This window comes from Scyliorhinus torazame, chromosome 25 (assembly GCF_047496885.1).
Source record: "Scyliorhinus torazame isolate Kashiwa2021f chromosome 25, sScyTor2.1, whole genome shotgun sequence".
NCBI lineage: Eukaryota > Metazoa > Chordata > Chondrichthyes > Carcharhiniformes > Scyliorhinidae > Scyliorhinus > Scyliorhinus torazame.
In genome coordinates, this window is record NC_092731.1 from 16,503,560 (window position 1) to 16,527,218 (window position 23,659).

Sequence of the window (23,659 nt, forward strand, 5' to 3'; positions counted from 1 at the left end):
CCACAGCCCAAAAAGATGCGCAGGCTAATAATCTTTATTATTGTCACAAGTAGGCTTACATTAACCCTGCAATGAAGTTACTGTGAAAAGCCCCTCGTCGCCACATTCCGGCGCCTGTTCGGGGACACAGAGGGAGAATTCAGAATGTCCAATTCACCTAACAAGCACGTCTTTCGGGACTTGTGGGAGGAAACCGGAGCGCCCGGAGGAAACCCACGCAGACACGGGGGAGAACGTGCAAACTCCGCACAGACAGTGACCCAAGTGGGAATCGAACCTGGGACCCTGGCGCTGTGAAGCAGCAGTGCTAACCACTGTGCCACCGCGCCGTCTACAGGCAGGCGGATTGGCCACGCTAAATTGCCCATTTAATTGGAAGAAAAACTGGGTGGTCTGAATTTTTTTTAAAAACATGATATTCTAATTTAAATAAATTTGAATGTCTTTAGGATTTGCCGCATTAATCTATCGGCGAATACCTCAGCTGGTTAGTGTAGTGGGGGGGAGCGAATTGGAAAAAACGATTTTAAAAAGAAGGGAAGGTATGTAAAGAGGCCGAGGGGAGTGGGATTAACGGTGGCTGCCAGCGTAGCCCCACCTTCCCCGGCACCGCCCGGCGGCGGTGTGAGGGGGGACACGATCACCGCGGCCTGGCCTCTGCCCGCCCGCAGGTAGCAACAGGCCTCGGCCAATCAGGGTTCACCAACCGGCTTTCGGGAGCCCACGTGGGCTCGCCCCTGCTCCGTGCGCGTGCGCACTTCCCCCCCTCCCCTCCCCTCCCCTTCCCGCCTCGCCCCCTCCCGCTCCTCAAAGGCGGTTCGAATCCTAACGGTCCCAAGACGGATACAAGGTTGCGGCGAGCGGGGTTCTGAGCGGGTGGGGGAGGGGCAGGGGAAACGGAGGGGAACACGTGACCTGGCTCCACAGGTGTGTGCGGGGGCGGGGCTGGGGGGAGTGGGCGCACGTGACCTGCCTAAGATGGAGCACTGAGCTGGACAGGTGAGCAAGTGGGGCCAAGGTTGGGTGGGTGGGCCCCCACCACCGTGCCCCCACCACGTGGGTGGGCCCCCACCACCGTGCCTGCGCTGGACCTTCGAGTGACCCCCCTTGCTCCGTCACCCCGTGCTTCCTGGGACGCCATTTTGAAATAATTCATGTGGTTGGCGCCTGGGGGTGGGGGCAGATGGCCACTTGGCTTTACTCACTGGGTAGGGGTCTCGCAGAAGATAAGAGATGGAAGCGCTGCCGGAGCTTTGCGTTGACAGTTTCGCCGTATTCTGTACCCGCCGGTCTGTCCTGATGAGTGCAAGACGGAAAACTTTGACGTGCCTCTCTTTGGAATACCGAAAACGTATTTAAAGTAAAAAAAACCTTCCCAAAGGTTTCAACTCTCTTCTGTGGGTGGCACGGCGGTCCGCGCGCGCTGCTGCCTCACGGCGCCAGGGACCCCGGGTGACTGTCCGCGCGGAGTCTGCACGTTCTCCCCGTGTCTGCGTGGGTTTCCTCCGGGGGCTCCGGTTTCCTCCCACCGTCCAAAGATGTGCAGGTTAGGTGGACTGGACATGCTAAAGTGCCCCTTGGTGTCCTAAATTGTGCAGGTTAGGTGGGGTTACGGATATAGGACGGGAGAGTGGGCCTAGGTGGGGTGCTCTTTCAGATGATCGGGCTGATTTGATGGGCCGAATGGCCCTCTTTTGCACTGTAGGGATTCACTGTATGGTTCTAACAGTACTGCAGTTCCACACTACCAAATGACAACTTAATGATTATAAATTAAACCCATTCACGTTTCATTGGCTAAAGTAATATGGCTGGACATTTTGCCACGCCCTCCCCGGATCACAGGGTGGTTGACCAAAATGTTTGGCTGTTATGGTGGGCATGGTGTCCACTCTGTCTTTGTCTCTTTTTAAGGCCCCTGCTGCTCACGTCTGCCGTGGGGGTGGAGGATTAAATAAGCAGCCGGGTGACTAACTGGAGACTTTTTAACCGAGGGAGGTTCCCCATGGTTGGCAGGCCGCTGGCAAATTCCTGGCTCCATTTCTGAGGGGGCGGGAGGTCACTCAGCCGAGGTGGGAGAAGCTGACGTGAGACGGCTTGTCTTCCACTGTGACAGTGTATGGCTAAAACCTCTCACACCTCCAAAGTGAAGGCGGCGGTTGCAATTTTCTTCTGTGTGTGGCATGTTGGCTAAAAGAATCTAGAACCTTCGGTGGCAACTCTTTGAGGTTCTAGAATGTACCAGGAAAAACAGTCGACGCGACCAAAAAGAGCTGGAAAGAGAGGGTGGGGACCATCCTTTGGTTGTGTGGAGCCTTGGTTAGAATAACTTAATTCATGGGAACCCCACCTCAGGAAGTATATATTGGCCTTGGGCAGAATGTGGCCAGGCCTCACCAGAATGACACTGTCGCTTGAAAGGGTTAAATTACAATAAAAAGCTTTGCTGATGAAGCTCATAGTCATTACAGCACAGAAGACGGCCATTCAACCCAACGAGGCCATGCTGGCTCTTCGAGGAGCAATCCAGGCAACACCCTCCCCCTCCCCCAATACTCCCTGGCCCGTTCCACCCCCATAATCCTGCATGTTTACTCCCCTCAAGGGCCCACCCAGTCAGCAAGTTCCAGGTCATTGTCACTGGCTGCGTAAAGATAGTTTTTTCTCAAACCCACCCGACACAGGTGGCCACGGTGGCACAGTGAGTTAGCGCTGCTACCTCACAGCGCTGGGGACCCGATCCGATTCCGGTCTCGGCCGACTGTCTGTGCGGAGTCTGCACGTTCTCCCCTGTGTCTGCGTGGGTTTCCTCTGGGTGTTCCGGTATCCTCCCACATCCCAAAGATGTGCAGGGAATGCTGCACTGTCAGAGGTTCCAGCTTTCAAACAGACACCCCAGCTGCTTGCTCTGGTGGGCGTAAAAGATCCTGCGGCACTATTTCGAAGAAGAGTTGGGGTGGTCTCCCTGGTGTGCTGGCCAATATCGATCAACACCACAAAAACAGACCATTTGGCCATTATCACATTGCTGTTTGTGGGAGGTTGCTCTGCTGACTTTCAAGCACTTTGAGATGTCCGGTGCTATCTAAATGAAAGGCTATCTGTGTCTACTGATAGAAAAGTGCTTTCTTCCATAGTCATGCCTTCTGTCCCTAATACAGCCATTTTGAAAGTCAGACCCATGTTAGGTTTATTTGGGACTGAAGGGGGAGGAACCCTGAACATGTGCTGGTTTCTGTAAGGCAGGGGTTATGCCCCTCTGGGGGGGCAAGGGCTGTGCTCTATACGATTCTTCCCTTTCACCATGAGTGTGAAATCCCCCGGTAATTGGCGACGGGGTTTCCCGTTAACAAGGGGGAATCTCTCAGTATAAAAACCCTGACCTGGGGGCAGGCTCTTCGGGGAGAGGGGTTTTAGCTTTTGTGATTTTGTGTAGACCGTAATAAACCTTTGCTCATTCCTATCCTACCGTGCGTTCCTGCGTCTCATCTGTTGGATTCTACACTGGTGACGAGGGTGAAGTGGAGCTGCCACTGCGTTATACCGCCAACCCACTTTGTTCAGACCCAAAGGGGCCTCCACTCTGAATGGTGAGATGCCACACATGGGAAACTTGAATAGTTCGATGCTGGTACCAATGACTGGGTCCAGCACGTCAAGTTAGTACAGTATTTATTTTGGTCTAACACAATTGTTGGGGACGAGCGACAAACCGATCTCCTACTGACCGCAGTCGGGAGACTCACCTGTGTGCTCATCAAAAGCCTCACCCATTGTATTGAAGGTGAATGGACACCCTATTGACGTGGAGCTCGGCAGAGGAGAGGCAGTGCTGGTGATCACCCTCCGGACGTTCGCCACAATCTGGACCGGTTGCCACCCGGTGGAAGGAAAGTACGGCCATCCAACAGGCGCCCATCCCTCAAGGTCCGACCGAGCTCCGCTCTTCCTTAGGGCTCATACGGGAAATTCATCTGCTTAGCCATGCTGTTTAGCCCGACCCCCAATTGTTGAAGAAAGGACACCAATGGGAATGGGGCCCTCCGCACCAGGAGGCTTTCCAAGGGATCAAGCGGCGGTTGTCATCTGAGATACCGCTGATGCACATTGACCCAGATAAACAACTTCTACTAACGTGCGACTCTTTCCCCTTATGGCGTAGGGGCCGTTCTCGCACTCCGGATGCCTGACAGGTCGGAGCGGCCGGCAGCTTTCGCATCTCGTCCACTCGCCAACGCCGAGCGGAACTATGCCCAAATCGAAAAGGAGGGCCTGGCTGTCGTGTTTGGCGTGACGAAGTTCCACCAGTACGCCTACGGCCAGGCATCCACGGTTTATACCGACCACAACCCTCTGCTTGGGCTGTTCAAAGAGGATTGAGTGATTTCCCCTGATTGCGTCCGCCAGGGTCCAGCGGTAGACTTTACTCCTAGCGGCGTACGAGTATACACTGGAACATGCCCGGGCACGCAGATCCCACATGCCGACGCATTGAGCCACCTGCCCCTCTCCATGAGGCTGCCAGCTCCCGTCTCGGCCGCAGAAGTGATAGCAGCCCTCCACTTCATGGACTCTCTGCCAGTCACAGCGGCTTGCATTAAAGAGTGGAGCCAGATGGACCCGCAGTTATCTCGGGTCAGACACATGGTCCAGTACGTGGTCCGACACAGAGCCCTGCCCGGCGATCTGCGGGCTCATACGACAAAACTCCCGGAGCTGAGGGTGGAGGACGGCTTTTTGATGTGGGAGACACGGGTGGTCGTCCCGGGACTCGGTCGTGCGCTCTTACTACAAGATCTCCACAATGGGCACCCGGGGGTATCCAAGATCAAGATGCTTGCCCGCAGCTACATTTGGTGGCCAGGGATAGACTCGGACATCGAGAAGGTGGCCCAGCACTGTGGCCGTTGCCAGGAAAACCACAAGGCCCCACCTGCTGCTCCGATGCACCCTTGGGAGTCGTCTGGAAAACCTTGGTCCCACATCCTCATAGACTTCGCCGGCCATTTCCAGGGGCATTGTTCCTCGTCATGGTGGACGCCCACTCTAAATGGCTCATGGTCCACAAGGTGAAGACTGTGACCACAAAGGTGCCGGGGAAAAGACTGCAGCACACGTTCAGTACCCATGGAATACCCGAAGTTTTTGTGTCCAATAGCAGCGCCCCATTCACCAACAGGGAGTTTGAGTCGTTCGTGGCGTCGAATGAAGGTCGACACGTGCGGACAAATCACTCAGCCTCAAGCGGGTTGGGCGACTGGGCGGTCCAACCTTCAAAAGGACCATGAAGAAACTGACCACCGGACGTGGTGGATCCTGGGCATGGTGCTCCGGACAACTAGCCCAGGTTTCCGATTCGGTCTGGGCACAGGCACATGAAGTCAGCTGCTGCCTGGATCAGATTCGCCGCACCGAATGCAGGAACCTCCAGAGCAGGCTTGGGATGCGGCAGTCCAGGTCCGCCCGCAGGCTCCGTCACCACCTGGATCACACCCTAGAGCGCCGGCCGGTTCGCCACAGCGATTGATGTCGCCTCCGCCTGTCGAGCCCCGGAAAACTCCGAGCCTGTCCCATTGTCCGCTCCCCAAATGAACAAGAAGGCCTTGGCCAGAGGACGTGGACGTTTCTCCGGACTTGTTGGGGGGGGGGGACATTTCCCCAGCGTTTGGAGGTGGGAAAGAGGTGTTACGACCCCCTTGGGGCCAAGGACTGTACTCCATTCGATTCCTCCCTTTCACCTCAGAGTATGAACGTGCCTGGTAATTGGGGGCAGGGTTTCCCCTGAACAAGGGGGAACCTCTCAGTATATAAACCCTGACCTGGGGTTGTAGCTTTGTGAAGTTGTAATAAACCTCTGTTGATTCCTATCCTACCATGCGATCATGCGTCCCTTCTGGTCAAATCAGTATCAATAATTCTGGAGACATTCCCAACAGTCGGCCAGTAATTACAGGGGGTCTCACGGAGTATTTATTAGCTCTTTTCAGGTGCAAGAGTGTACAAAGGGAGAAATTTCAGTAACTTCATTTCCTTTAGAGTTAAAGGTACTTGTTGATTTCCTTACCCCCCAATCTTTTGGTTTCACCAGGCCCAGCATCATCTGTAGGGCAAGTAAACCTGACCCAGAAATGCGGTGGGTGAGAAGTCCCATAAGTTTGAACGGTTAAATGTATAGAATGGTTACAGCACAGAAGGAGGCTTTTCAGACTGTCAAAGCCCGTGCTCCCGTCCCTCGGTTATTTGTGAAGGCTATTTCCACTTTGCCGGGGCAACCCCAGCTCGTCCCACTTCTCGCCCTTTCCCCAGAATCCTGCGAAACTTTTTAAGTACAGGTGTTTAGCCAATTCCTCTTTTACAATCTTTATTATTGTCAAGTAGGCTTACATTAACACTGCAAGGAAGTTACTGATAAAATCCCCTCGTCGCCACATTCCGGCGCCTGTTCGGGTACACAGAGGGAGAATTCAGAATGTCCAATCCACCCAACAAGCACGTCTTTCGGGACTGTGGAAGGAAACCGGAGCACCCGGAGGAAACCCACGCGGACACGGGGAGAACGTGCAGACTCCGCACAGACGGTGACCCAAGCCAGGAATCGAACCTGGGACCCTGGCGCTGTGAAGCAACAGTGCTACCCACTGTGCTAACGTGACAACTGAATCTGCCTCCATCACCCTTTCAGGCAGTTCAATCTGTACCCTAATCATTCACTACATGCCCCACGATCAGACACCGTCAAACCTTTCATGTTTGTACGAATGATTTGTGTTCCTCATAAAAATTTTAATGGAGAATGATATTGTGCTGGGCCTGTGTGCCCGGCCATTCTTAGTAATGTCCCAACATGACGCAGACGCGACGCATCAATTATTGCAGTGTTAAAAACAGATAAAATTCACAGCTCATGCGTGAACCCTAAAAGACAAATGCCGTAAGGCTGAAATTTCAACTTGTCTGCTCCTCTGCACGGCTGTTGCCCAGCCTGCTAAGCATTTGCATTCTCAGTTGAGTTAGCAGTGCCCCCTGGAAATGAAATGTATGTAGTGCGATTTGCCAGCAACCATTGAAATTCAGCTAAGCCGGCTGGAGGTGGTGAAAGTGATCGTTCACCACACAAAAAGAATTCACTTGCATGTAGCACGGTAGCACAGTGGTGAGCACAGTTGCTTCACAGCTCCAGGGTCCCAGATTCCATTCCCGCTTGGCTCAATGTCTGTGCGGGGTCTGCACGTTCTCCCCGTGTCTGCGTGGGTTTCCGCCGGGTGCTCTGGTTTCCTCCCACAGCCCAAAGATGTGCCGGTCAGGTGGCTTGGCCGTGATAAATTGCCCTTAGTGTCCAAAAAGGTTGGGTGGGGTTACGGGGATAAGGTGGAGGCATAGGCTTAGGTAGGGTGCTCGTTCCAGGAGCTGGTGCAGACTCGATGGGCCGAATGACCTCCTTCTGCACTGTAAATTCTATGATGTGATGGTGTCTGCTTCCCAAGGTTCTTGCACTGCACCCCCGTAACCGAGTATAGATGGTGTGAGGGATCATCTGTAAGATAAGAGAGCTGGCCTTCTGATTTCCCCTCCTTGAAGGACTGCAGAGGGTCTCTAGCTGGTCAGAGACTTACGCCTGTTTGGAGGAGACTTTAAAAGTTTTTTGTTTAAAAAAAAACAACAGATGAAAAGGGTACGTCAATAGATATGGAGTTAAGGGAAATATATAGAATTGGGATATAGCTTGATCAATCACGATCCAAACTCCAGGACGTGAGCACAAACGTTGAAGCTGACACTCCAGTACAGTGCTGAGAGAGGGCTGCACTGTCAGAGGTGCCATCCTTCAGGTGAGACGTTAAACCATCTGGCCCTTCATGTGGACAGGACACACCTCACCACACTCTTGCGGAAGAGCAGCGGGGGGGGGGGGGGGGTGGTGGAGTTGTCCCCACTCTTGGCGGCCAATATTGATCCCTCGGTCAACGTCACAAAAATTGGATTTGCTGTTCGTTATCGCACTGCCGTTCTGCGGGAGCTTGCTGTGCGAAAATTGGCTGCCGACCTCCCACAATACAGCAGCGACTGCATTTCAAAAGGGCTTAATTGGTCGGAAAGCTCTTTGGGATAGCCTGAGGTTGCGAAAGGTGCTATGTGATTGCAAATCTTTCTTTCTTTACTTGGGAGGGGGGGGGGGGGGGGGGGAATTAGAGGGGCTGAATGTTCTACTTTTTGAAAGCAAGAGAGCTGACCAAAAAGAAATAGAAATAATATGCGATGATTTAAAGTTTAAAAAGTAAACAAAGTAATTGATAGTGGTGAAATAATCCTCTTTTCATCCTTACAGGTTCTTTAAAGATAGAGAGCGAATGAATAATGGCCTCCATAATTGAGGTGAAGCATGAAGTGGAGGTAAGTGTCATCCCGCACAGTCCAGACCAGCATGCACCAACACTTAGTCATTTTCTTGGGGAGTTTCTCACTGGAAAATCCCACACTTGGAATTTCTTTCTGCAGTGAGGAACGAAAGACGCCGGCATGACCGGCCCCTCAGAAATCTGCCCAGGTCTCACAGTGAGGTTGAGGGTCCCCCACCAGCAGACATCGCGACCCACTCACCCCCCCCGCACACATGGGGCCAGTACCCCAGGTCACTTCTGGTCACCTGCAGTTTTAACTCCCCGTCCCACTCTGACCTCCCAGTCCTCAGCCTGCTACACTGTTTCCTTCCAATGAAGTTCAGCGTGATCAGGAGGAACAGAACCTCATAGGGACTTTACAGCCTCCTGGACTCAAGATTGAGTTGAAAAATTTCAGACCATAAACTCTGCCCTGCTTATTGTTTTTGGCCAGCAGCAGCAGCGATTGGTGATAATTCTGCTTTTCCGCTCCCTGACGTACACCGTATCTAGACCCCCTCCCCTTTTCCTCCCCATATTTGTCCCATTACCATCTTAATATGGTGGTACGTTAGTTAGCAGTGCTGCCTCACAGTGCCAGGGACCCGGGTTCAGTTTGGACCTTGGGTCACTGTCTGTGCGGAGTCTGCACGTTCTCCCCGTGTCTGCACGTTCTCCCCGTGTCTCCTCCGGGTGCTCCGGATTCCTCCCACAATCCAAAGAAGTGCCGGTTAGGTGGATTGGCCATGCTCAATTGCCCCTTAGTGTCCAGGGATGTGTAGGTTAGGTTAAGGGGTTATTGGGAAAGGGTGGGAAAGTGGGCCTTGGTGGGGTGTTCTTTCAGAGGGTCGGTGCTGACTCAATGGGCTGAATGGCCTCCTTCTGCACTGTAGGGATTCTCTGATTTCCTTTTGCCTTGCACCATCATCCTTTCTGTCGCTTAATCTCTCCCTGCCTTCCATCGTACCACTAGGTCTTTCCCCTATCTTCCCCCTTTTCCCTGCCTCTGGTACTTGCTGAAAAACTGTTGCAGCTCTAATCTTTTCCAAAAGGCCATTGACCTGAAACCCGTTAACTCTGAGCGTGGTTGCGCCGGGTGCATTGCAGGACAGGCCCAAAACGGGATTCGCGCCAGGCAACGAGGCGCTCGCGAGTCACCCGACTCGCTACACCCGTCATGATCTGGATCGCGCCGAGATAATCACATTTAAATGAACCGTTAGACTCATCTAAATACCCGCAGCCCGTTTGAGGCCGCATTCCCCGGCTCCCGGTACTGCACCGTGGTGATAAACCTCACTCGGGCTCTGACTAGTAAAGGTCTCCGCAAACAGACACCAGGCGTGATGTCCACGCCAGGGGGTTTGGAGGCCATTGAAGCCTCCCCGCGTGGTTGGGGACAGGGCAGGGCAGTCACTGGGAGATGGCCTTGCACCATTTCTGTTTGCAAACCTTCCAGCCCTTTGAGCAGGAGTCAGTGAGACACACCTTCCCGGTGGAGCAGCAGTTTGCTTGCGCTTCTTTCACTTTAGTACACGGTATTTGCTGCTCACGAGGTGGTCTCCACGTTGGGCAGAACCAAATGCAGATTCCGGAACACCGGGTGACCCAAAACTTTTAAAAATTCATTCGTGGAATGTGGGACTTCCGGTTGCGGCTATGCCTAGGTAGGTCGCACGTTCGGCAGCTCCCGCCGGGAACGGACTTTTTGGCTCTTCAGAGGGGCCCCAACGGCAATTGTTCGATGGCTTCCAGTGTGGGAAGGTGACAGCAAAGTTCCCCCGACACTATATGGATTGGACCAGGAGTGGAGCGGTTAAAAAAGTGATCCTGGTGCAGCGGAAAGTGCGAGGGAGGAAAAGCAAGATGGCGGCGGGTGGAGACCAAGCAGCGTGGGCACAGTGGTCGCAGGAGCAGCAGGAATTTTTTAAACGCTGCTTTGCGGAGCTGAGGACAGAAATGCTGGCGCCAATGAAGGCGGCGATTGAGAAGCTTGTGGAGACCCAGAAGGCCCAAGGGGCGGCGATCCGGGAGGTGCGGCAAAAAGCCTCGGAGAACGAGGATGAGATCTTGGGCCTGGCGGTGAAGGTGGAGGCGCATGAGGCACTGCACAAGAGGTGGACGGAAAAATTTGAGGACCTGGAGAATAGGTCGAGGAGGAAGAATCTTTGGATTCTGGGTCTCCCTGAAGGAGTGGAGGGGCCCGATGCCGGGGCATATATGAGCACGATGCTCAATTCACTGATGGGCGCGGGAGCTTTCCCGAGGCCCCTGGAGCTGGATGGGGCTCATCGGGTCCTGGCAAGGAGACCCAAAGCCAATGAGCCGCCAAGGGCTGTAGTGGTGAGGTTCCACCGCTTTATGGACAGAGAGTGTGTCCTGAGATGGGCCAAAAAAGAGCGGAGCAGCAGGTGGGAGAACACGGAGATCCAAATTTATCAGGACTGGAGTGCGGAGGTGGCTAAGAAGAGGGCTGGTTTTAACCGGGCTAAGGCGGTGTTCCATCGGAAGGAGGTGAAGTTCGGGATGCTGCAGCCAGCTCGATTGTGGGTCACGTTCCAAGATCGGCACCACTATTTTGAAACGCCTGATGAGGCTTGGAACTTTATCCAGACTGAAAAGTTGGACTCAAACTGAGGGTTTGTCGTGGGGTATGTTTACTGTGTTTACTGCGTTTGGGGAATGTTCTTTTTGTTTGGTGCTGGGTGGGAATGGGTGAATGGATTTGATGTGGGGGCTGTGGGAGAGTGTGGGCGTCGGTGATGGAGGGACAGGGCCCCACGGAGGAAGAGGGGGGGGTGGAGGCCCGGGGATGGGGAGTTGGGGTAAGGCCACAAAAAGGAGCTGCGCCAGAGGGGGCGGGGCCAGCTCAGGAAAACACGGGCTTTTTCCCGCGTTAGGGAAGGATGGGGGTGGGGCCGGGGGGAAGGGCAGTGCTGGAGAGGAGCGCACACTGACTGCCAAGGGGTGGGGGGATTCTCACACTGGGGGGTCGATGGAATGACGGGAGAGGCCGGGGTCAGCAGGAGTCAGCTGACTTACGAGAGTGTCATGGGGGGAGCAAAATGGCTAGATGAGGATCTAGCGGGGGGGAGGGGGGGGACTGGGTTGCTGCTGCATTGGCCAAAGGGGAGCTGGAAGTAGGAGAGGTAGTCGGGGCGGGGGTCCGCCGCCTGGGGGACTGGAGGGTGCGTGAGGCGCGGGCACGTGGCTGGCCTAGAAAAGGAGATGGCTAGTCGGCGGGGGGGGGGGGGGATCAGCCCCGATCCGGCTGATAACTTGGAATGTGAGGGACCTGAACGGGCCGGTCAAGAGGTCCCGGGTGTTTGCGCACTTAAAGGGACTGAAGGCAGACGTGGTTATGCTCCAGGAGACATATCTGAAGGTGGCAGATTGGGTTAGGCTGAGAAAGGGATGGGTAGGGCAGCTCTTTCACTCTTTCATTCAGGGCTGGATGCGAAGAACAGAGGGGTTGCAATACTGGTGGGGAAACGGGTGTCGTTCGAGGCACTGAATAATGTAGCGGATAATGGAGGTAGATATGTGATGGTGAGTGGTAGGTTGCAAGGGGTGCGGGTGATGCTGGTGAACGTATATGCCCCGAATTGGGATGGTGCCGGATTTATGAAACGCATGCTGGGTCGGATTCCGGATCTGGAGGTAGGAAGCTTGATAATGGAGGGGGACTTCAACACGGGATTTCAGATATATTGTATTATATGTATTTGGCGCAGTAAGGGTTAAAAGTCTGGGTTAGTGTGTGTGACTGCTGCAGTCACGTTTTTAAAAATCCTGGTTTGCAAGACAGCTCGAGTTTGTGGGAGCTAGAGGTGCAATTAAAGCATGGTAAAAGTTTGGGCTAATGGAGTTTTGTTTATATTAAGTGCTATCCCTGGGAAGTAGATAATCAGACATTGAATTCTCTAGTCCGCCAACCACGTGTTTCCCGGACGCGGGTCGTTCGCTAGCGACGGGGATTCTATCTTCCCGCGATTGTCGGTGGGATTTCTCATTGTAACCATCCCACGCCGCAGGGATACCCGAAGGCGGGGGTGCGTCTCCAGCGGGAAAAGTGAATCACAACGGCTGGAGAATTCTGGCCCAGGTCTTCTTCTTTAAGCAACCTCAAAAGATCTCTCTTTCCCAAAGTGGAGCATCCAAGACATCTCTGTACAGCAAGCATTCCTGAGTGCTAACTGCATTTAAAAGTGGATTGGGATCTGAGATGGTTTATGTTGTTTGAGGGGGAATAAAGAGAGCAGTTAAGGGTTATTGTGTCACTGTATTGATCAGCATTGTTTAAGGGGTAATTGTAAGTTATGTGATGTTTAAGATATTTTAATACTGTGTTAGTAATAAAGTTTGTGTTAATATACTGTGGGCTGGATTCTCCGTTATTGGGACCATGTCCCCATGCAGGCGTCAAAACGGTGGAGTTTCACGCCAGAAAAACTGGCATGAAAGGGTCACAAATTCCTAGCCCTGCAGGGGACTAGCAGGGACCCGTTGTGAAACACGCAGCTATTGCTGCAGATATGGCCCCCCCACTTCCCGGGACTCGGACCACGGAGCTAGACCCCCAAAAAGAAACCCCCCGATCAGTCCCGCACTCGATCCTCAACGCCCGTACACACATTCCCCGGCCGCCTATTCGGGGCCCGCAGAATCGGGGAACCGGTCCCGATTCCTTGGATTCTCCGCCCCCGCGCCGGCTGCGGTTTGGGCGTCAGGGTACAGAGAATCCATCCCTATTTCTCCATGAAATCACTCCTGGAGCGAGGTATCCTTTCCTCACTTCCTTACAAAATTCAAATAATATATTGGGTTTTCTGTCCCGTTTCCTAGCCACTGTTGGGGTCTGGTCTGGGATCGTAATACTTGGTCATTCCAATCTGTTCACCCATTAAATGATTAGCTTTCCCGTGAAGGATTTATAAACGTTTGCCAGGAAATTCGCTTGTTTGTATTCCTCCCCCTTGGAGGTCTTTGTTACTGCTGCTAATGATGGTTCTCAAAGGCATGATTACTGTTTTCACTGCTGCTTCCCTGATGGACACTCTCACATTGTAACTAACCGCAGGATTGGGATTTTGAGGAAAACATCGAGATTCCAACAAGTAGAGACGGCCTGGCTCTGAGTTACAGAGACCTGCTGACCCCAGACAGCCAGAAAATTAAACTCTCGCCTCTGCAACATCGCCGGAAGCAAAGGTAAAAATATTTGGACCAACATTTGGTGAAAGATTAATGGTTGTGTGAATGACACAAGACATTGAGTAACGTGCAGAATTGATCAGCGGTGTGGAGAGGAAGAGATAAACCGCGTGTTGTGAATCGCCACAAGTCACCATCTCTGCATTGCAAAAACTGCATCTTGCCCTTAACCAGGCCTTGAGCTTCAGGAAGATGCTGCATTTGCATATTAAATGCCCATTAAACTGTCCATAGAAAATTAAATCTCGAAGTTAATAGCACAAGTACACTTTTAATGATATGCTTATTGTTAACGACTGAATCAACCTCTCTGGTCCAGAAAGTGAACAATTAAAGACACGGGGCTGGATTCTGCGCCCTGCCACTTTTCTGCCCCGACTCGCCGGCGGGAATCTCTGTTACGCCGGCCGGTCAATGAGGTTTCCCATTGTGGGGCAGCCCCAACCGTCGGGAAACCCCCAGGCGCCAGCAAAACAGAGAATCACGTCGGCGGTTTCTTTCTGTCTCTTTTCCTCTGCCTTAATCCAGTCTTTCTTTCCCTCACTTTATTTCTCTTTCTATATCTAGATTTGATATTCAATCCACCCACTCTAATTCACACTCCTTCTCAGTTTGGCCTCTGCTTATTTCCCGATCCCTAACTCTCATTGCTTAGGGAGATAGACCTTTGGTCGCCACTGCCCCTCGTCTCATCTTTATCAACCCGCACTCCCGGCAACTCAAGTATTTTGAGATGAACAGACGAGGAAAATGTCTAACTTAAGGAAACGCCATTAGGTGCCCCAGTCTAGCACATCCATGCCCAGTGCACGGACCACAGAATGATGTGGGCTTCTGAGGGAGAGATAAAGGCTTTCAAACTGCACTCCACAGACACCAGAGGTTCTGCTGTGGGGCCTCAAGAGCGGGCTGAGTATCTCAAAAATGTTCAGCTCTGTGGCCTAGAATTGAATGCTCACATACGAGCATTTGTGTGACCTTACTGTGCCTGCTATTTCTGTGGTGGGATTTACTGATTTTAAAACAAGCGAGTTAATATTTGCGTCAAGGCAGTGGGCTAAAAAGGCAGCCTTTAAACCGCATTGATCTTTCTTGGATCATATTGACAACAGTAATTTCCAGTTTTCTTCCTTCTATACTTAGTTTCGCGTAATGATAGCCTTTCAGAAGCTGATGCTGCTTTTCATTAGGGTACCAGTGTGTCAGTATTTGTAGGGGGTCCCTCGGCGTGTCACAGTATGCAGAGGTCCATGGCAATGTCCCCGCTGAGCCTGCATTGGTGCGCAGCCATGCGGTGGTCTGCAAGGTGCCACGTGTGCCGCCTTCTGTGAGAGAGAACGGCATGTGCCCAGTCACACACAAACATTTTAAAGGGAGCGTGCATCAAAAAAAAAGGACACCCCCAACAACTAATTTCTGGAGGTCCCTGGGCGTGTCAACATTCGTACGAGATCCCTGGGCGTGTCAGGATTCGGAAGCTTAGGGCTCCATTATTCCCTGTCCGGATTTATGACCTCCATTACTGAGTGGGAATGTTCCCAGTGATTTTTGTCATAATATACACCAGCATATCATGGTGCAGATACTCACACACCGATGGACACACAGTGGGACCAATCAACACACACAACACCGCAGCCAATCACCAGTTAGAGCACACGCACTATAAAGACAGGGGGCATCAGAGTTCCCGCTCATTCGAGCTGCAGCTTCTTAGTAGGACAGAGCTCACAGCCTGCAGCACAGATCTTCACCATGTGCTGAGTGCATCGACTGGTTAGGACAAGGCATAGATCTTTAGTTCAATCTAATATCGTGTTAACCCACAGTGAAAGTAAACAGTTTCTGACTTAATAAAATAGTGTTGCACTATTTTAAGTGTTGGTGGCCTGTATGTGTTCCATGGACCCAGAGCGCCCAACACAACAATTTTGGTGAGATTACAGTCACTCCAAATGTTGCTAGTTAATATCAAACTTGCGCTGGTAAGTTACAGTGCACTGGGACGCATGCAAATTTCGAGCAGTTTAATTGAGACACTTCTGCAGGAAGTGAAATTCTACTGCTTGGTGCAAGCCCCCAACAGACCGCAGGCAGGCCAGCCAAGGGCGGTTTGAGGAATTCTTTGACCTAACCATCCAGTGGGCGGTTCCGTCCCTAAGGGAGCTCGAAAGTAGGGGCCCCGCGGATATGGGCTAGCCGTTATTAAATCCGATTAAAGAATTCGGGGGAAACGTCTTTACCCGGAGAGTGGTGAGATTGAGGAACTCGCTACCGCACGGAGTGGTTGTGGTGAATGTTAATGGGGAAGCTGGATCAAACACATCAGGCAGAAAGGAAGAGAAAGATATGTGAGCAGGCTCGTGTAGAGCATCAACAATGGGATTGATCGTCTGTGCCGGATGGCCCTGTTTGCGCGCTGTCACATTACAGTGAAAGAGCGATACAAATGCAGGTTGTCACATGCTTGTATCGGGTTCGGTTATCCACACTTCCCCAGTAAATGGTGCTGCAAGGCCTCAGGAAGGACTCACCTTGTGACAAGCAGTAATACGCAGCCAGCAGAGTTTGGGACGGGGTCGATTTGGTGGGGCTGTGGTTAGGGTTTGCCTTTGGGAATTACTCTGGTCAAGTTGTTGGCGCCCTTCTCAATTCCAGCGGCACTCCAGCAGAGACTTAACCGCTGTACTTTCTGCTTACGTGCTCCCAGCGCGGAGCCCTGTCTGCCATTGACGGCTGCTGGAAGTTTCTGGGTGTCTCGCGGTTTTGCAGCATGTGCTCCCAGTGGCTGAAACTCTGTAAAGAGGCAGGGAGCAAAGTTTGGACGTCTCCCTTCCCCCTCACTCCCACATTCCTCACGGCTCGGGGGCACAGTGGTTAGCACGGCAGCCTCACAGCGTCAGAGACCTGGGTTCAATTCCAGCCTTGGGTGACTATCTGTGCGGAGTCTGCACGTTCTCCCCGTGTCTGCATGGATTTCCTCCGGGTGCTCCGGTTTCCTCCCACAGTCCCAAGATGTGCAGGTTTGGTGGATTGGTCATGCTAAATTGCTCCTTAGTGTCCAAAGATGTGCAGCTTAGGTGGGGTTACAAGGATAGGGCAGGAGAGTGGGCCGAAGTAAGGTTTCAGAGGGTTGGTGCAGAGCCGATGGGCCAAATGGCCCCCTGCGCTGTAGGGATACTATGGTTCTATGATGTCTTTCTCCCTCTCCTCTTCCTTTCTCCCATCCCGTTCACCCCACCCCCACACACACCCGTCTCCTTCCTTCACACCCCCATTCTGTTGCTTTTCTTTGGTTGAAGCGGTCTACGTGCATGAAGCAACTATCCTCTCAGGAACCTGTTCTATGATCTCTTCCCAGGGAGCAGTACCGCAGCAATGTGAACTCACTACGGGAGCTGGCGGCCATTCTGCCAGTCCCTCTGCAGAAACGGGAGAAAAGGCTTACCAAGGTACAGAAATACAAAGCAACTTGACCTCATACCCGACCAGCAAAAGGAAAACTAACCGCCCTCCCCCCTTGCCCCGTCCCACCAATCTTGATCTCAGTGTAAGCACTCAATACTTTTTCAGCGGTGCATGTCACTTCATAACACGCACCACCTCGGTAGAACTAAGCCTGAATTTGCCCACACTTTCTTGGTATATAAGCATGGCAAAAGCACAGTTCACAGCTGGTGCACTTTTAAGGGCAGTATTATATGTTCCCCCGCCCAGTAGGTTTGCAGATTGGGTGCGTGTTGGCCTGTAAGATTCCTTGGATGGCATTCCAACTGGGCTCCCTCCCACCCGGGCCACTCTGCATTCTTCCAGCGCCACGCGCAAGGCCTATAGGTCAAGCCGCCCGCCAATTAATGCCCGCTCGGGGGCTGTTTCCTCGGCAGCCTCAGGATTCGGGTTGGCACAGAAAGCATGGCGGAAGGCCTGAAAGGTCGGGGGGGGGGGGGGGGTTGTGCGCAGAAGGAGGTGTGCTGCCTCAACAGCCTCCTTTCAGCATCGGGCAGCACCAAAAAGGTCTGGCGCTTGCGTGTGCACCCTGGCCTCTCCAGCAAACACCCCCCCCCCCCTTCCCCCAACCACCCTCCCAGGCCTGACCTCCCTTTCCTCCAGCCAATTAATGCTACTTGGACCGATAAATGGCCACGGGGAAGCCAATGTGTTCATCACCGACTCATCATATGGCAGGAAGGGAAAACTGTCCGTCCTGAAAATCCTGGACTGAAAGGCTAGTGGAACGCTGGCCTTTATCTGAAGGGGGCCGGCCGGTACATAAAGAGGAGGAAGTTACGCCACTATTGTATACACGTCCGGAGTGACTGTGTTCAGCTCTGAGCATTGCACCTCCAGAAGAATGTTTTGGCTTTGGGGAGAACGCAGCACAGATTCAACAGGATGGTACTGAGGCTGAGAGGGTTAAATTATGTAGGCGGGTTATTGACGAGGTTTACATTTCTTTTGGTACCGATGTTTAAGGGCTGACCTAATTGAGGTGTTTAAGAAAAAGATTTGGTGGCATAGATAGAGAGCGACTACAGGTTGGATATTTGCAGCGGTAGCCAAATTTCCAAACTCAGCAGACCCACCTTGGTTTAAAGGGGCCCAATTTCTGTTCCGGGGGGGGCGGGGGGGGGAGGGGTAGAGTAGAGTGGGGCCCACCAAGCCCAGAAGGGGATCATAGGTGGACGTATGGGCGGGCAGATGCCAATGTTGGGTGGCGAGAAGGCGTAATTGTTTTAGAAGCTCTTGGGCCCTCTTGACCTCACCCGTCGCATAATGACAAATCTGATTTTTTTTTTAATGCAGGAGCTGGGGTGGGGGCACCGAAGGGTGTATTAGGTAGAGCATTGTCACAGGATACGGTATAATCGTTAGAGCCACACGTACTAATTTTGGTAGAAAATTACACAATATGGTCACACAGCACAGATACATTTATTTCTTGGGTACATCATCCAAAGCCATTTGATAACCAAAGAGTTAAAGCTCTCACAGCGATCAACGAACACATAAAAAAGGGTATATTGCACATGCATCATATACTGTGTGAAAATGAGTGTTGAGATCACGTGCCCAAAGACTGTGCCTGTTGCTCATCCCACATTCATGAATCAGAAACATAATTGACCGCATCTGCATCCTGCGTTATCCACTTGTGATTCATTGATAACATACTGGACAACATTGGGACCACAATTCTAGCCCAAATTAATAGGATGAAAGTCTCCTCTGTTTTCTGACTTTTGTCATGCTTTTATTATTTAGTCCCTTCTGTAGTCCCAAAAGACGTGCTTGTTGGGTGAATTGGACACTCTGAATTCTCCCTCTGTGTACCCGAACAGGCGCCGGAATGTGGCGACTAGGGGCTTTTCACAGTAACGTCATTGCAGTGTTTTATAAATTTAGAGTACTCAATTCATTTTTTCCAATTAAGGGGCAAATTAGCGTGTCCAATCCACCTACCCTGCACATTTTTGGGTTGTGGGGGTGAAACCCACGCAAACACGGGGAGAATGTGCAAACTCCACATGGACAGTGACCCAGAGCCGGGATCGAACCTGGGACCTCAGTGCCATGGGGTTGCAGTGCTAACCCACTGCACCACCACTGCACCACCGTGCTGCCCTTTCATTGCAGTGTTAATGTAAGCCTACTTGTGACATTAATAAAGATTATTATTATTAGGTGGTAGAGGTTGCAGGGTTGGAAGGTGTTGTCAAAGGAACCTTTGTGTGTTGCTGAAGTGCATCTTGTCGATGCTACACTTGGCTGCTACTGTGCATCAGTGGTGGGCGCGGTGAATGTTTGTGGAAGGGGTGCTAATCAAGTGGGGTTGCTTTGTCCTGGATGGTGTCGAGCTTCTTGAGTGTTGCAGGAGCTGCACTCACCCAGGCAAGTGGAGAGTATTCCATCACACTCCTGACTTGTGCCTTGTAGATGGTGGACAGGCTTTGGGGAGTCAGGAGGTGAGTTACTCTCCGCAGAATTCCCAGCCTCTGAGCTGCTCTTGTAGCCACAATATTTATATGCACTGCGTGTTTGGGAAATCTGGTAAGGGTGGCTGGACGACACTAGTCCGTCCCCGATGTGATACTAATTGGCAAGCCCACTCAATGGATAATGCTGAAAAATGTCCCGATACTTCCCTAAGGTTGAGGCTAAGGCATGTTCAACTGGCTCTTCATCTGTCTGTGCCGTATCTGACATTGAGGGAAAGCAAGAAAGAAAGAAAGAATTTTAGGTTTGTCAAAAGTCCATTGTGAGTCAAAAAAAACCCAGGGTGGAAGTGAGATAAAAATCGCCCCACTTTCTCAATTGATCACAGCAATACAAACAGGAACTTAACTGCAGTGTGCCTATCTAATTAAGAAACAGATAGAAATCCTATTGCAAAGAACCCATTTCTGTTTCTCAATTTCCATTGTAAACCTGCCTTTCCCCTCCTTAAGCACTTTTTATATATTTATATATGTTCGGCGTTTTCTGTTCTTACTTCAGTTTTCCAGCATGCTCAGCTTTTTCTTTTGTCTCTATTAAGATAGTCTCTCGTAGTGAGCGATTAAGTCGCCACCCACACTTACTTCCGACCATGACTGTCACCTCTGAGTCTGAAAGTCACAGGGTTAAGAGATTTGAGCATGTAATCCAACCTGGCAGTTCAGCACAGTGCCGAGGGAATGATACACTGCCGGAGACAGTGGCCGAAATGTTCTGCATCTCCCAGTCGTGTCTCCCCGCCCCCCCGACGCGTTCTCTGGCGTTTGGCATGCAAAACCCCTTAGGCATCGGCGGAACAAGAAGATCCCCACTGCCGCCCAATGATGGGCCGCCTTGGCCGCCAGAAAATGGGCTGCAGGGCGGCTAAAGATCCCACCCCACCCCCCCCAATACCTTTCAAATAAGACCTTAAACCATTGCCCTCACTGCCTCAGGTGGATGTTAAAGATCTCATGAAAAAAAACTGTCCGAACATTTAATTCGTTGACCAAACACAGCTCGACCAGTCGCTAATCGCTAATGTTTGCTGCGTTCCATTTATCTGCCTGAATCACAACAGGGACTGCATTTCGAAAGTACGTAATTTATCTGTGAGACACTTGGGGATGTCCTTAGCAACAGGAGAAGCTCATTTTAATGCAAGTTCTACTCTCTTTGACAGAAGGAGATTCTGAACCAGGTTTTGCGATACATTGCCTTTCTTAACAGGCACATCTGCAACGCTAAATCCCTGTTGAAGAATCATTATGTGGCAGTAGATGAAAGTGGTGAGTGTATATCTTCCACTGACGCATTGTCTTCATGTTTTATGGGTTCCCCATGGGGTTGTCTGAATCACCTGTGCTGCCTTTGAGCTCCTGGCTTGATGGATTGGATTTGTTTATTGTCATGTGTACCAAGGTACAGTGAAAAGTATTTTTCTGCGAGCAGTTCAAACAGACCATTTAGTACATGAAAAGAAAAGAAAAAGGAAATACATAATAGGGCAACACAAGGTACACAATGTAAATACATAGATACCGGCATCAGGTGAAGCATACAGGAGTGTAGTATTCATCAGGTCAGCCCATAGGAGTCTAGTAACAGTGGGGAAGAAGCTGTTTTTGAGTCTGTTCGTGCGTGTTCTCAGACCTTTGAATCTCCTGCCCAATGGGAGAAGTTGGAAGAGTGAGTAAGCCGGGTGGGAGGGGTCTTTGATTACGCTGCTCGCTTTCCCCAGGCAGCGGGAGGTGTAGATGGAGTCAATGGATGGGAGGCGGGTTTGTCTGATGGACTGGGCGGTGTTCACGACTTTGTAGTTTCTTGGAGTAAATGGTCCTTCACTTGTTCCCGGCTGGCTCATGTTTGGGCTAACTCCTGAATTCACTGCCATAAATAGGACAGCAGTGGGAGACCCGAGGCTTCCTTCTGAGTTTAAGAGCTTCCACATCAAGTAGTCTTTTCTTTGGCCTCGGGATATGGAGCAAGCAGAAATTCATTTCCCATCCCTTTGGTTGGCCTGGAGAAGGCGATGACGGGCCCTCTTCCTGAACCAATGCTTTAGAGATCTGCAAAGTATATTCTTAATCCAAATGTGCAAAATTCCAAGCCTGGGTTCAGATATCTGAGCTTCTGCCCCATCTGTTAGAGCATAAAGAAAACAGTCATCAATAGATAAAAGATCAAAGGATATGACAGTGAACCTACACCACTATTCTCTGGCTAGACCATTTTTCTAGGGGCTCTTTAAAACTCAGTTGAATGTCATTTAAAAAAAATATTTTTATTGGTTTTGCATTTATTTCTAATAACGTTCGCCAGGGTTATCACACAGTGTGGGTAGCACAGTGGTTAGCACTGTTGCTTCACAGCGCCAGGGACCCGAATTCGATTCCCAGCTCGGGTCACTGTCTGTGCGGAGTCTGCACGTTCTCCCCGTGCCTGAGTGGGTTTCCTCCGGGTGCTCCGGTTTCCTCCCACAAGTCCCAAAAGACGTGCTTGTTAGGTGAATTGGACATTCTGAATTCTCCCTCTGAGTACCCGAACCGGCGCCAGAGTGTGGCGACTAGGGGCTTTTCACAGTAACTTCATTGCAGTGTTAATGTAGGACTACTTGGTATGCAAAAGGGAAACAATAAGCGACAAACAAACAGGTATACATCCAAAAGTAACATATGTATAGGTGTAGGGCCCCTATTTTTGTGCCCCCTGTGATCGGTTGCCCTAACCGTACATGCTGCCTCTGGTGTTAGAACATACCGGGGCAGGTTTGGCATCAACCGGGTTTGCCTTGGCGTTGCTGTTGTGGTCACACCCAAGTGCGTCCCCTAGTCGCCACACTCTGGCGCCGGTTCGGGTACTCAGAGGGAGAATTCAGAATGTCCAATTCACCTAACAAGCACGTCTTTTGGGACTTGTGGGAGGAAACCGGAGCACCCGGAGGAAACCCACTCAGGCACGGGGAGAACGTGCAGACTCCGCACAGACAGTGACCCGAGCTGGGAATCGAATTCGGGTCCCTGGCGCTGTGAAGCAACAGTGCTAACCACTGTGCTACCCACACTGTGTGATAACCCTGGCGAGTCCCTTAGGCTCCCTAATTGCTCTGTGCTTTGCTTGATGTCCTCCCATCTCTTTCCCGCACCCACTCTTTCCATTGTGAGTTTCGGGGCCGTCCCACCCCCTATTACTGGTTGCTGGTCACAAACGGGTCTTGGAGCAGGCTGGTGAATAGGCTGCACGTGCTGTGGAAGGAAGTGGGGAATTTTATTTTTTTCCAATTCTAAGGAATTTTGCCAAGGCAGACAGCCAGCCTGTGGACTTTGGTGGCGCTGCTGATCTCCAGATGAGCAGGGGTCTTTGGTGGACGATCAGGGAGGCAAAGGCTAGGGCGTCCGCCCCTCTCCGCATAAAGAGCACTGGCTGTTCCGATAACACGAAGACCGCCACTAGCGGGCATGGCTCCAACTTCACCCCCACAACCTTGGACATGGCCTCGAAAAAGGCTGTCCAATACCCGACGAGTCTGGGGCAAGACCAGAACATGTGGGTGTGGATGGCTCCCCTGGCACCGTTCACATTTGTCCTCCACCTGCAGGAAGAATCCGCTCATTTTTAAAAAAAAAATTTTTTTTAGAGTACCCAATTCATTTTTTCCAATTAAGGGGCAATTTAGTGTGGCCAATCCACCTACCCTGCACATCTTTGGGTTGTGGGGGTGAAACCCACGCAGACACGGGGAGAATGTGCAGACTCTACACGGACAGTGATCCAGAGCCGGGATCGAACCTGGGACCTCGGCGCCGTGAGGCAGCGGTGCTAACCACTGGGCCACCGTGCTGACCAAAAGAACCCACTCATGCTTGTTCTGGTTAAGTGCGCCCTGTGCACAACCTTTAGTTGCATTAGGCTCAGTCCTGCGCATAAGGAGGTGGCGTTTAATCCAGAGCCGCCCTTCTATCTCCATGCCTTTCTCTTCCTCCCACTTCTCCTGTGTCTCGTCCAGTGGTGACCATATCTCCTCTAGTAGCCGTCCGTACAAGTTCCCACAGCTGCCGTCCCCTAGTTCACCCGTGGTCAGACGTTTATCCAGT

At 51.7% G+C, this 23,659-nt stretch overlaps 1 protein-coding gene across 5 annotated transcripts in view; it reads left to right on the forward strand.

Moving 5' to 3' along the window:
* The first annotated feature begins 778 nt into the window (after positions 1 to 778).
* Positions 779 to 23,659, forward strand: part of meiosin (meiosis initiator) — a 60,500-nt gene continuing 37,619 nt past the window's right edge. For 3 of the 5 annotated variants that reach the window (XM_072490087.1, XM_072490091.1, XM_072490090.1), the window contains exons 1-5: positions 779 to 850; positions 8,327 to 8,391; positions 13,459 to 13,589; positions 16,954 to 17,044; positions 20,749 to 20,854. In XM_072490087.1, coding sequence (XP_072346188.1) covers positions 8,356 to 8,391; positions 13,459 to 13,589; positions 16,954 to 17,044; positions 20,749 to 20,854 — 364 coding nt within the window. In that variant the 5' untranslated portion in view covers positions 779 to 850; positions 8,327 to 8,355. Of the gene's footprint in view, positions 928 to 1,045; positions 1,361 to 8,326; positions 8,392 to 13,458; positions 13,590 to 16,953; positions 17,045 to 20,748; positions 20,855 to 23,659 lie in introns of those variants that run through there. The other 2 variants (XM_072490088.1, XM_072490089.1) reach the window with 2 other exon arrangements.